The 14612-nt window shown below is 31.7% G+C and overlaps 1 protein-coding gene across 3 annotated transcripts in view; it reads right to left on the reverse strand.

The window, feature by feature from the left end:
* Window positions 1-14612, reverse strand: part of STXBP5 (syntaxin binding protein 5) — a 159320-nt gene that overhangs the window by 62299 nt on the left and 82409 nt on the right. For all 3 annotated transcript variants that reach the window (XM_012752182.3, XM_012752184.3, XM_012752185.2), the window contains exons 10-11: window positions 2733-2887; window positions 1462-1534 (exon numbers count right to left, since the gene is read on the reverse strand). In XM_012752182.3, the coding sequence (XP_012607636.1) occupies window positions 1462-1534; window positions 2733-2887 (228 nt within the window). The remainder of the gene's footprint in view (window positions 1-1461; window positions 1535-2732; window positions 2888-14612) is intronic.

Genomic DNA, 14612 nt, shown 5'->3' on the forward strand with positions numbered 1-14612 from the left:
ATTACTATACATTTAATTGACACTTTTTGCTCAATAAAATGCCTAGTCCCAGGTTACTTGCATAGTATGTTCTTTGACTTAAATATATCTCAGTACAGATCACATGTAAAAAGTCTCAATTATTTGAAAAACTTGCCTAAGGGGAAAAAAATAAAAGAAAATCATATTAAGAGTAAGTTATTCTAGGACTGTTAGACAGAAGTAATATTTTCAAATGGTCTTGTTATTTTAGAAAAGAAAAAAAAAACCTCACAATAGATTATTGTAAGTAGCTGGTGCTAAGATGCGGTGTATTTAGGATTGCTTAAAGATCAAGTAAATAATACCATTCACCTACTTCAGGGTTTCCCAATCTCAGTACCATCCACATTTTGGACCAGAAAACTCCTTAATGTGGGGGACTGTCCCGTGCACTGTGGATGTTTTGCAACATTTCTGTCTTCTACCCACTAGATACCAGCAGCAATACCCTCAGCCCCCCCCAAAATGTCTCTACAGACATTGCCAAATATCCCGGGGGGGGGGGGGCGCAAATCACTCTTGACTGAGAAACACTGAAATACTGAATGGATAAACGCAATTAAAATCATGCTTAATGATTATTTCTCAGGAGACACAAATACTGCAATGTGCTTACAATTCAAAGAATTTATAAGTGAACATGTTATCATCTATGATAGCAAAAGCAGAATATGGCAAATATCATGAAAAGTCATGAAGAAACTATGTTAGGGATTTACAGATCTGATTGATGTATCTGGTAAAGAGAGGATAGGAGAGGCTTAAAAAAGAAAAGAAAGCTGAGTTTGAAAGTTATGTGGATTTTTAATGGCAGCAAAATAAGTGTAGTGTTGTAGCTATTGGGAATTATATAACAGAAGACATGGAAGTGTGAAGTCTGCTGAACACATGGTTCAGTGTTCCCAAGGAATAAGCCTGTGAGAAAATAGTGAGAGATCAGGTTGGAAAAGACCCTGAATTTTACTGTTTGGGGTAGCAGGCTGAGAAGGTGTTTTTAAATCAAAAAATAATAGCAAACCAAGGTTTAAAGAGGACAGTAACAAAATTGGTGCTGCATGTAAAACTGATCTGACAATGGTATGCACCACACATTGTAAGGGTGAACAGAGGTAGAGAAACTAAAAGATCTTATTTGTAAATCATGAGGTGATTAATTTTGGACATGCTGATTTCCTGGCCCCAAGATTCCAAGTGTCAGGTTGAATCACATAAAATTTCAGAAATATAGCAAATTTTCACTTAAAAATGTAAATTCTATGAGATTCAACATTATAGAGAAATTCGAGAGATAATTAGAAATGCGGGCCGGGAGCTCTAAAAAGAGGTCAAGGTTATGGACATAAAAATAGGGTTTACAAAGAAATGAAATAGCCAATCCTATGCTAAAGGGATCTTTTTTCAACTATATACTGATAGAATTGCTCACCAATATTTTCTTACCCATTTTGTGCAAGGTCTATAAGTACTAAATCCTTTTCTAGAAGAACAACCACAGCATATGGTTCTTGAAAATCTAAAATAGAAAAATAAGGCATGAACTATAGTATTAAAAATGTAAGCAGACAGCAAATTAGATAATAAAGACTTCTTACTTAGTTTTATTTTATTTTTTTTCGAGTACTTAACATTCTGATCCTATCATACTTCATGCATGTAATTTAAAGTTAGTATATTTTAGATGAGATAAATTGATTTAATAACCCATTCAAAATTATTTCACCTTTGTAAAAATGAGTAAAACAAGAAGCTCACAGTAACTTCTATGGTATTGGACATTCCAAGCTGGACATATACAACAAAACCAAAATTTAACATCACGAAAACAAATTATCATTATTTGATCGCATAGGAACACAACAGAATATTATTATAATACTTTAATATCTTTCTTGGATGTTTTATATGTGCCTGTTAATGCCTTATATCTCTATACCTCAATGAGTTTGAAGGGAAGTAAGAAAGATTCAGATTTAAATTCCTCTTGAATCATATACGCTAGCTGTGATGGTTAATTCTGCATGTCAACTTGTCTATGCTATGCTGCTCCAAGCTGTTTGATTGAACACCTGTGCAGAGGTTGCTGTGAAGGTATTTTCTAGACCTGATTAACATTTAAATCAGTAGACTTTAAGTGGATTATCCTCTGAAGGAGTGGACCGCATTCACTCAGATGAAGGCCTTTAGGGCACTGAGTAAGGTTTCCCATTGAAAAAGTAATTCTGCCTCAAGATTGCAACATAGAAACCATGCTTGAGATTTCAACATGCATATTTCAAACTCAAGACAACAACATCAACTATTACTTGAATTTCCAGTCTGCTATCTTGCTTTACATATTTCAGACTTGCCAGTCCCAACAATTGTGTGAGCTAATTCCTTAAAATCAATCAATCAAATAATCAATCAATCTCTGTCTCCTACAGGTTCTGCTTCTCTGGAGAACTCTAATATACTATTTTACAGAATTTTAAAATGTTTCTTAATATGGATACTGTTGTTTATCCTTCAAAGGCACTTACTACTACCATATAATACTAAACAATAAAGTTAATTTAAAAACTTCTGAAATAAAATTTGCGAGGTTATGAATACAAGCATCTCTTCCCCAGAACTAGCACAGTAGGATAAGTAAACTACTTAGACAACATATAGGTCTTTGTTTCAAATATCAGGTATCTATAGATAATGAGTTTTAAAGTTGCAAAACTTACCATTTGGGTATGGTGTTTCACATAGTGTTAGAAAATCAACAATTGAATAGTCCATTTCTAGCACAGCAGTACTTTTCCCATGCATCACTGTTAAGCAAGGTCTTCTTCCGACAGTATCATATGACAAACCTCCTGATAAAATAATAAAAGGTTCCCTGGAAATAAAATACATAGTTGGGATTATAAATAGCAGAGTGAAGGCTATTTTCTTGCTGCATCATAATTTTTTTTATTTAGTGAAATAACAGAATCTTAAATTCTAACACTTTTATACATTATATATGGAATAGTCCCAAGTGGAATCTTTAACTGGATTAGGTAAGACCCAGATGAATTTCAGAAAATTAACCTGTAATATAAATGAACATTGACCACATTTAATTCTCATACCTTCCCTTGGTCCCTAAAACTTTCTTTTATCCCCTATAAGAGATAGGGGAGAGAGAATCTTAATGCCTTGAGGCATCCACTATATGTAATGAATTAACTTCCCAGGATGCATCAAGAATTGTACTAACCACAAATCACCCTTGAGAGAAATGAGAAAAGAGTCATTCAAATCATTTCCTGTAGGGTTTTATCTTCTGCTGGAATCTTGGCTGATACACTCTTCACACAGCTCCCATACTGTCACTTATCAGCTGTCAGCCTGACAACTCTAATTAGTCCTACAATTCTGTTAATCTAATTTCCTACTTTCTTTCACTATTAATCATTATTAAATCTAAATGATTTACCTAATTTTTAAAAACTGTATTCTCAATTTCTTTTTCATTTACAGTCCTGAGTGTATTTCTGTATCTTTGACTTGTCTTTCCATTTGTTGGTGGTGAAGTTATTTATGGTACATCATACAGATGATTTTAAACACTCTCTATATGATTTCTTTAAGTTTTTTCAATTATAATTTCTCTTAGATTGTTTTTTAATGCTTATTCTAAGGCCAGTAAGTCTATCTTCCTCCTCACTCATTATTCATGATGTTACCTCCTTCTTTTCCATTTACCCAATTTTTTAAGTGTTCATATCTTCTAAAAGCAGTATGTAATAATATCTTATGATTAAAAGTGCTAGTTCTGGAGCTAAATCACCTGCAATTAAATCTTAGCTGTGGCTTTACTTTCTGTGTGATCTTGGATAAGGTGCTTAACTTCTCTATGCATTGTTTCCACATATATAAAATGGAGATAAAGTAATAAGCATCTAATCTCAGACAATTCTTAAATTGCATAGTGCCTGGCCCACAGTACACCCTTAGTAAGAGTTAACTGTTATTAGTGCCAGTATCACCAACTCGTCCTTATCAGCCATTGTGAAAATTTCCCTTAATCGTATGTGGGAAAAAAACATGGAACTGCTGAACATATTTACTTTTATCTAAAACAAGAATAAACTTCCCTAAAATTTAACAGGTATGAAATTTATAAGTAAATATAAATAATATGATATGGCAAATAACTAAATTTTTTATAATACTTAAACATTTTACATACTTAAAATATATACAATATGTATATATGTGTTTATGTATATAATATTTTTGCAAAACTACACCTTATCTGAGCTTTCTTGCTTTATTTTTTTCCATAGTATTTATCACTAAGAATTTATTTATTTTGCTTATTGTTTTTGTCATCAAAATGTATGCTCCATGAGGGCAGGGGTTTTGTACATTTTGTTCATTGCTGTATATAAAACAGTACCTGGAACAGTACCTCCCACATAGTATGTACTAATTAAATCTTTTTTCAAATGAGTGAATGAATGAATATAAATATGTGTTACACTAACCATTTTCTAGCTTACTATCATTTAGATTTAGCTAAATTGCAGGACAGAGCTTAACATTTTATTATGAATAGAACCATACTCATACATTCATCATTTCAAAATGTCAGCACACTTTGATTATTCTGATTGAGGTCAGGAAAGTATCTTTAATTTTCTTCCACTTTTTATCACATATAATGAATAAATAGAATGTATTCTCTCTCTTCTACACCTTGGAATACAATATACAACTGAATAAAAAATACCAGGAAGAGGGATGAGGAAATCAACAGGAAACTATTAATACTTGTTAAATTTTTATAGTGTGGGAGACCTGGGCCAGGTATTCCATACATAGTATTTCAAGAACAGTTGATAAGTGTGTTTTTATATATAACCATTTTTTAAAAAAAAGACAGTGTTATTAATGTCAGAACCATCAACAGAGAGGAAACAGTTGAGTTACATTACAGAATAAAATGTCCAAAAAGCAACCATGGAGATCAAACTAGGTAGGTGACCCATGTATACAGTCTTAACACTATGGTAATTTGGTTGGTTTTCTTGGAAGGCAAATAATTTTTTGTTCTATGACTTTTTAAGCTGACTGTACTTCTTTTTTCTGAACTAAGGAGAAAAAAAAAATCAATTAAAAAAAAGAAACAATTTGAAAGCAATGCCAATTGATCCATCACCAAAGTAATTTTCTTTTTCATAAGAATAAAACCTTGACAAATCCAGCAATAAATGCTGTATTTTTAAATATATTTTTTATTTTGCTATTTTATGGGCTATTTCTTTACAATTGTCTGTCTCACTGCCAAGCAAGAACCATCCAACCTATTAGCCCCTATAGGTTGTAGTTTTTTCATTTCAATGCCCTAAAACTTAAACAGTAGATATTAATGAATATTTTACAAGGAGAAATTAGTCCAAAATACAATGATAGAATGAAGTTAAATATTTTAGCCTTACAAAGCAACAACTATAAAGATTCAAAATTTTTGTTGGTGTTTGCAATTTTATTAAAAGTTCTAGGGATCTAGATTACTTCTAGGTAATACACAAATTATGGAGGTGGAGAATATTTAATTTTCTTTTTTTAAATAAAGAGAAGCCTTTTTAATGTTATAGGAAGGTCTACAGGTAATATAACTTTTATTCTATTACTTTAAGAAGAATTTTAGTAGAATCCCTTTTAATGATATTGTACATTAACCAAGACCCTCTTTTGGAACACATCCAGATTAGGGAGATGTCAGTTTGGAAGTTTTATGATTTGATTAGATTTTTCACGAGGCCAGACACTTCATACAGTGTATATACTTTTTGTCAATGATTAACCTCTCCAGGTCTGCCTTGGCAATAAGTTTGGCTGAAGCTGTGTTTTCATATGATGCCCTCTTTACTTAAATAGCCACCTCCATCCAAAAAGCCATTTGTATAACTCATTTGCTTAACCTATTCATTCACTCAATTATTTTTGAGCACCTGTGTTCCTAGGAATAACATGTCTAGTATAGGTAGACAATTAATACATTGTAATAAGACCTATGAAGAAAATAAAACAAGCAAGAGTGGCTGACCAGAGGGGTCGCGTTAAGACAGCAGTTAGGACAGGCCCCAAAAGTGATGGTAGATGAGCTTGGACCAGGTGAACAGGAGCCAGCCACTCAAAGAGCTTGGATTTGGGGAGAAGAAGTCCACTCCAGGCAGCAGGAATAGCCACTGTAAAGACCTCAAGTCAGGAATGAGTGGCCTTTTAGTTTCTTGGGGCTGTGGCACAAGAAGTAAGGCAGTACATAGTAATGGATGAAAAGGACTCCCAATATTGTAAACATATCCTGTTTAGTCTATTAGTCTAGAATCTGTCTCCTTTTCAGCTCCACAATTACTTTAGTTCTGGCCTTTATCATCTATGGCTTTAATCATCACAATAGCATTTGGACAAGTTGTTCACTGACTGAGATATACTTCCCCTCATTTTCTGTTTGGCTAATTCCTGTTTTCCCTTCAAAACTCAATGCAATCATTATCTCCTCAGAAAAAACCTTTCCTGAAACATCCATTCAGAGTTGGGGGCAACTTCTGCATACCTCTACTCTGCATTTACCACGCTGAACCATTAGGGTTTATCTACTTTCCCTCTATTTATTTTACCTCTGTGCTGCTAAACTCTAACTAGGCAAAGTGTGTGTTAAAGACACACTTTAAATACCACTAAACCTGCAACTTATCACTGCCTCAGCAGACTTAATGCATTGGAAATGCTGGAGCATGAGGCCCAGCATCTCAGGCGATTCTAGTGCGTGGTCAGATTTGGGAAATGCTGCCTAAAGCTGTTGGAAATCTAACTGTTGTGCTGTTCTGATACTCTCCCTGCATAATTAGTACTTCTACCATGTTATTCACTACCTCTACATATTTTAAAATGGTGATTTAAGTTCTAAATAGACAATATGCCATTGTCTATATTATTAATTGTTTGCATTACTAATCTTACCAAATTGTCAATAATATTTTTTGAAATGAAAATATATACTTCTATTTTAGAGGTAACACTTAATAACTATTTATTTGGTGAGTAAAATTATATCTTAGCTCTTGAAAGCTACCTAGTAACTAACACCTAAACTTTATCACTCCAATCCCAGTGCATAGCATAAAGTTCAAAGACATTCAGATTTACTAAAGAATGAATAAATAATGATTTTTACGAGACCCCATATCAAATTCCCAAGATTCTTAGTTCAAATTTCAAATGTAAATTATTAATATCTAAACTGAATAGTCTAAGGGAAATATATAATCTCATATTTTATATCAAATTATTTTCACAAAAAATAAAATTTAAAAGTTTAAATTTATTTTGCTGATAGCATGTCAAGTAGAATATGTACATGTGCATAAATGGTTAGAGTGAAAAACAAACTTGTGAAGCACACTAAAAATATATGAACAAATTCTTTCTACTAGGACAATGGTTTCAAAAATTTGACTTAATATCTTCTTTCTGGTTGTGTAAAAGAATAAAAAAAGAAAAAATCTGACTTCAATATAAGGGCTGAGAAAATTATATAAAAATATATAAAATTTAAAATATCAGGAGATAAATCAGAAGTACTTGTCTAAATCACATGATGTTAGCCTCAAACACTGTTTTTCAAACTCTGTGGACAGGAACTTTTTTTTCTCTAATTTTTAATTTGTTGCAAATCTATGCTTTTGTAAGACAAACACACACACACAAAACTGTGCATGTGCATGTAAATGTTTTGGCAACATGAAATGGCATTAAAGTTTCTACACTCTTACTCTTGATTTGTGTATTTACTTAGTCGAGACCAGTTAGCAGACAGGGACCATTCATAGGTCATACTTTGAGCAGCACTACTCAAGTTTGCACAAAGTTGAGACTTCTAATAATATTGCTTGACTTACCCTATCACCATTGGGTGGCAGGCGAGAATGTAAGGACATTATCAAGGATCTCACTACAAGGCCCCATCCTCCCCACACTCTCTGAAACCACGTAACTCCACAGATGGGTGGGTCTGGGTAGGGAGGCCAATCCCCGAAACTACTTTTTGACAAAAATCGAAAACTAATGCTTAGTCAAGTTTTCTTCAGGGTCCTTTTTGAGCTGAAAGGTGAAATAAGAGGGTAGCATAATAAGAAATCATTATGATAATGAATGGAATATATATGGAATGTATAAAAAAGCATGCTGGGTGACAGCTCAAGTTTTGAAGGCAGATATCCGTGTTCAAATCCCAGCTCTATTACTTGGTATTTATGAAGACTGAACTTTTTAATCTTTGGTTTTTCTCTTCAGTAAAATCTACCTCATAAGATTATTGTGCAGATTATATGACACAATATACAAATTGTTTAGTACAGTGCTCAATACAAAGTATATTCTCAGAATGTACCTATTATTTTACTAGCATGATGATGATGATATTCCAGTGTCTAAAGGTTCAGATTTGTAACTTTGTCAATTTTAAGAGGACCAACTGGAATTAGGCTAGCCATCTTCAAACCATGTTTCCTAGTGACCAATCCCAATCAATATTCCCTCATTAGTACAGATAGAGATTTGGGGTAGGGAAAAAAATAAAGGAACAAAATATAGTTAGACAAGTTCCTATTCCTTTAAAGACCAATTTAAAATAATAATACAGTTTTGGTAGAGTGGATTCACATAGTATAGTTATTTGAACAAAATGTTAGGATTTTAATATAATTTTATGTTAAATGTTTTGTCTATATAATTTTTGTTAGGCTAAATTAAATTGTTATATCAACTGGATCTAATTCATATCCTTTTAGGTATCAAAAATGTTAAGTCCAAAAACATTTCCTTTTGCATAGCTCTTCTAAATTGCTGTGTAATGTAAATAGCAATGTTCAGAGTGTGGCCTGTGGACCCCTAGGGTTTCCCAGCACCCTTTCAAAAGGTCTGTGAAGGCAAAACCATTTTTATTATGATATTAAGACATTACTTGCCTTTTCATTGCATTAATATCTGAGCAAAAGTAATAGCAGGTGGATAAAATATCTTGGCATCTCAGCATTAATCAAAGTAGTAGCACCTGACCAGTCGCTGTAATATTCATTGCCACACATTAAAGAGGTCCCCCCCCTTCAATTTTGAATGTCCTTGATGAAGCAATAAAATGACTAATTTTAAATCTTGACCCTTGATATGTCTTTTTAATATTGTGTTGACAAAATGAGAAGTATGCTAAAGCACTTCTGTATGCACAGTTAGACGGCTGTATCTAGAAAAGCATTTGTGCAATCATTTGAGCAAATCAAGTGAACTAGCTGCTATTATTTTTCCTTAAAAGAATGACAAACTATCACTATTTAGGCTTGGATAACTGACAGACATTTTCTCTAAAATGCATTAAATCTGTCGTTTTAAGAAAAACAACTGACATTATTTGCTTACAGTGATAAAATCTAGGCTTTTAGGTAAAAATCAGAATTTTGGAAAACTATTATAGTATCTGTCATATTGAGCTTGATAGTTTCTTAATACTTAAAGACTTTCCTAATAAGAATCGTGGTGATAATAACAATTTGTTTTTATACTATATAATGAAATGTGTCAACATTCATTGAGAGTACAGAAAAATCAATGGATTTTCATGAAACAAAGTATAAAAATTTTACTGATATGGATTCAGATTTCACGCTATAACTACTCTTTAAGAAACTATCACTTGTCAAGTTTTGGTGTAATATCAAAAAATATTTATCATTATTTGAGAAGTCTATCTGTGTAAGGCTAGATTTTCTTCACAGACTTCAATTAAAACAACATGTCAGAAAAGACTAAATGTAGAAGTAGATCTGAGAATCCAGCCATAGTCTATTATAGTAGACTTTAAAGTGATATGCAAAAGTAAAACAGATCAACTGTCTCACTATTTTGGGGGTTTAAGAAATAAAGTTACTTAAAAATAGGTTGTTTACATTAACATTAAAAGAATTTCTATTATTATTTTTAAGATAAATAAATATCAAAAAATTATAAACTTTATCTGATGTGGTAAATACAAAAAATCCATATAAATAAAAGCTCTTTGGAGTTCTTAATAATTAAGAATGTAAGGGGTCCTGAAATCAATTTGAGGACTGTTGGTATGCAACTAAAATCAAATACACATAAAAGAAAATCTACAATAATGACAGGTTTTCATTTTAATATAAATTATAATAATTATTACAGTTATTGAAAGATTCTATAAAAGGGTTTTATAATTATTAATAATAAACGTAATAATGGTTGTCTTAAGTTTATTAAAAGGGATTATATTAGTACCATGCAAAGAAATAAAATGGCATCCTTCTCTAAATTTGTCATTTTTTGACCACTAATGTAGTGACAAATATTTCTGGATACCCTTATGATTTCTTTGCACACTGCCTACACTTTAATGTTTTCCTTAATGATTTGAGAATTTGAGTTATTTATCATTAGCCCTCTAATATCTGAGATCCTCATTTAAAAGACTGACTCACAAGCCACAGTTGGAAATAAAGGCAGAGGGAGAATCCATGAATTTTTAAGTCATTTCAATTATGTAAGGGAAAAAGGATCTCAGGAAACCTTCTTCATTTCAGAAGTAGAAACTTGCTTAACTGCCTTTATAAACTGAAAATTTCACCAACATTCATAACTTTAGAGGAATTAGGGTACTTTTTGTAACCAATTAAAGCCTGATAGTCATAACAAAAGCTACTATGATGAAGTTGTCATGTCTACGGCAACACAGCTTTTCTCTACCTGTGCTTTGCACAACAAAACAAATATTAAGCATCAAAATGATAACTCAATGAGATAAAGACAAAGAGTTTGGTAGACCTATCCAAACTATACAAATTCCACAAAAATTATGCTTTGGGATTTCCATTTGTTATAGTCTTAAAATGCAGATTCATTGGGATGCATGAGATTTATAAGGATACAATAGCAAATCATATCACTCCATTATTTTAGGTGCTCTCTAGTATCAATACAAATAAGAGAATTGAATTATGTAGCAATTCGGCATTGTTTAATAAAAGAAATCTAAAATCTTTAATGTAGTCTTTGCCATGTGGAATTAAATTAAATGGACTATCTAGAGTTTCACATTGTTGTAAGTATGATTTCAAAGCTCATCTATGAGAGAACATTTCATAATTTTCAAAATCATTTACTGTAGACAACATTTTACATGAACATCCCTGCCATCTAGAAAAACAAAATCTAAATTATATAAGCTGACATCAAATATATGATAGGCAGTCAAGTAAAAGTAATAGAACAATCAGTGAACCATCACTAAGATACTCAGTTTATGTACAGACCAAAAGTGAAAGCATTTTAGGGATGGAAAAATATAGATTAGGATGAATAATATTGGGAAACCTATCATTTGGTTAGTTTGAACAATCTATAATGTTTTAATGATGTTCCAGAGAAGCAATTTAGATCATGAAGGCATAGGTCTAAAAGAGGAGAACGTGGGAAAGTTCAGAATGAAATTCAGTAGCAAGAAAAGTAATATGAATAAACCAGAGGCAGTATAAGCAAGAGATACCTGAATAGCTTAACAAATAACATAATTTTGGAAACAGTTACCTTTGAAATAAAACCATCTTCTTTTTATAAATAGTACTTATTAAAATCTCTACAAGCTTTTAAATTCTACTTTAAGATTTCAGAAATGGAAGAACTGTTACCAAGAGAATATCAACCACTAACATACTAATTTTATTAAATTCATAGTTTCTAGATACAGGGCCACAAACAAGTATATGAATTATTTTTTGTCTCTGTCAAAACATAAATACTTAGCTGGATGACTTCTTGCAAAAAGTAAAATTGGCAAGTTTCTATAAATCATTGTTGCTTTGTGTACTAGTCAAACAAATTAACCTGAACCCCCTATTAGCACAGCAGATTGCTCTTCCTGTAAGAGCAGTCATTTAGAGGTTCACATTGTGGTTACAGTACTTAAGGTAATTCTAAAGTATAAATACTGATTTTTAAGGTACTAAATTGACAAAATAAAACAAAAATCATCCTATGTTGCTGAGATTATTGGTGAAATTGTTATATTTTATACTTTGTTCTTTAAAGTAGATAAAGATACTTTTGAAATATATAGGGCAATTTGTCAAGAGCCATAAAAACCTCTTTCCTTCAAAATTTCATCAATGGAAATCGACCATAAAGAAATAATTTAATAGAAGATTTTCACTACTGTACTATCTATAACATCAGAAAAGAAAATATGTTTGCTCTTATATTTTTATCTATAATACAAAAAATCTGATTATCTATAATATCAAAAAAACTTAAGTTCAACAAAAGGGAAGGATGAGTGAGTAAACTACATAACTCTTAAATTATTAAAATAGCAAACTGATATGCTCTAAGAATATAAGTAAAAATTGATATATATCTGAAAACTCAGGGAAAGTGAACAAATTGAAAAAATGTTTAGAATGGTGGAATTACAGAAAATATGCTTCTGTCCCCAGAATTTTATTTAATGTCATACTTATGATTTTTTTATAAACTAGATATCCCCCTAAGCTCCTCAGAGAATAAAATAATCATCAGTGAGTCAAAATGAGATTCATATAATATATAATTAATAATATGATTAATATAATTATGACTAATTATATACTTTAAAAAAAGAATGCATTTTCCCCTGAAATACCATGAAAATAATTTGCCAATTTCAAATGTCAGTTCTATATCTGTCACTAAATTCTGTATTAAAGTTTTGCTAAAATATAGTTTATGCTGAAGAATTTTCTGCTTCTTGGGCCATTAAAGAATAACCATACAGATTAAGTTAGAATATTGATATGATTTACTCACTCAACAAGCATTTACAAAGTGTTACTTTGTGTCAGTTTCATTAAAAAGGAAGTGTAGTGTGATTAACAGTACAGACTCAATTAAACCTGGGCTCTCCCACTTAGTAGCTCTGTATGATCTTTGGCAAATCACTCAATTTCTCTGATTTAGTTTCCTAATCTGTAAGACAGGGATAATAGTAATACCTACCTCATAGGGTTGTTGGTAAGATTAAATAAATTAATGTGTAAAATGCTTAAATAGAGTGTGGCACATAGTAAGTGCAGCATAAGTATTAATAGATATAGTTAATAAAGAATATTCTACAGGCAGGAAGGAAAAATCTGTACAAGAGTATAAGAGTAAACCTGTGTTCTGGGAGAAACAACAACTACGTACACAGAGGAGAGCTTCAGAGTTAGGATTTCCTCATCTGATACAAGGCACTGGTGGCAGTGGGGAAAACTAGTGGTAGCAAGTTTGAGAGTGATGCTAAAATAGGCTTTTAGATTTTTTCAGAACTAGACTATCAGAAATGTACCCCGGGTTTTTATTATAGTCTGTGCTTTTTCAAATTTTTATATGAGTAGTTCACCTACAACTTTCAGTCCGTATATAAAATTAAAATTTCAGAAATTATCTTACCTTCTAAACCAATTAAAAACAAATATCAGCACCATGGGGTAAACAAACAAACACAAAAACCTAACCACTTTTCCTTAAAGATAAACTTAGAGATATCATGGGCATGTACGTACATCATGTCTGGAATCAACAAAAATATAGCCTTTTGCCTAATTTTGTATACCCTGTAAACTAAGAATAGTTTTTACCTTTTAAATAGTTGAAAACAATCACATAAAAGATATTTCATGACACATCAAAATTATACGAAATTCAAACTTCTGTGTCCATAAATAGTTTTATTGGAACATAGCTGCATTCATTCATGTATCATGTATGGCTGCTTTGAGGCTACAAAGGCAGAGTTGAGTAGCTGCAACAAAGAGCATATGGCTCACAAAAGCTAAAATATTTACTACATGGCTCTTTTCAAAAGTTTGCCATAGCATGTGTTTGCCATAGTATGTGTTATGATGAAAAGGAAAAAAATTAATCTCTTAGATGTGATTCTCCAAATGTGACTAGACTGCCATATTTAACTATAATATTACTCACTTTTATTTTACTTTTTATCTTTAAATGACACATAACAATTGTACATATTTATGGGTACAATTTGATTTTTTGATAAATACACACATTGTATAATGATCAAATCACATTAATTAGCATGCACATCACCTCAAACATTTATCATTTCTTTGTGGTGGGAACATAAAATGTTTTCTTCTAGATATTTTGATATATATTAAAAAATACCTTATTGTTGACTACAGTTACACTACTGTGTAGTAGAACCCCAGAACTTACTCTTCCTTTCTAACCTGTCACTTTATATCCACTGACAATTCTCTCCCCGTCTTCCCCTCCTTCTGTTCTCCCAAGTCTCTGGCAACTGCTATTCTAGTCACCACTTATATGAGATCAACTTTTTTAGATTCCACATCTGAACGAGAACATGTGGTATTTGTCTTTCAGTATCTGGCTTATTTCACTTAACATAAAGTTCTCCATATTGTTACAATGACAAGATTTCATTATTTTTTTTATGGCTGATTAGTATTCTAGTATGTATATGTAACACATTTTCTTTAACCATTCGTCCATTGCTGGAC

Source organism: Microcebus murinus, chromosome 5 (genome assembly GCF_040939455.1).
Source record: "Microcebus murinus isolate Inina chromosome 5, M.murinus_Inina_mat1.0, whole genome shotgun sequence".
NCBI lineage: Eukaryota > Metazoa > Chordata > Mammalia > Primates > Cheirogaleidae > Microcebus > Microcebus murinus.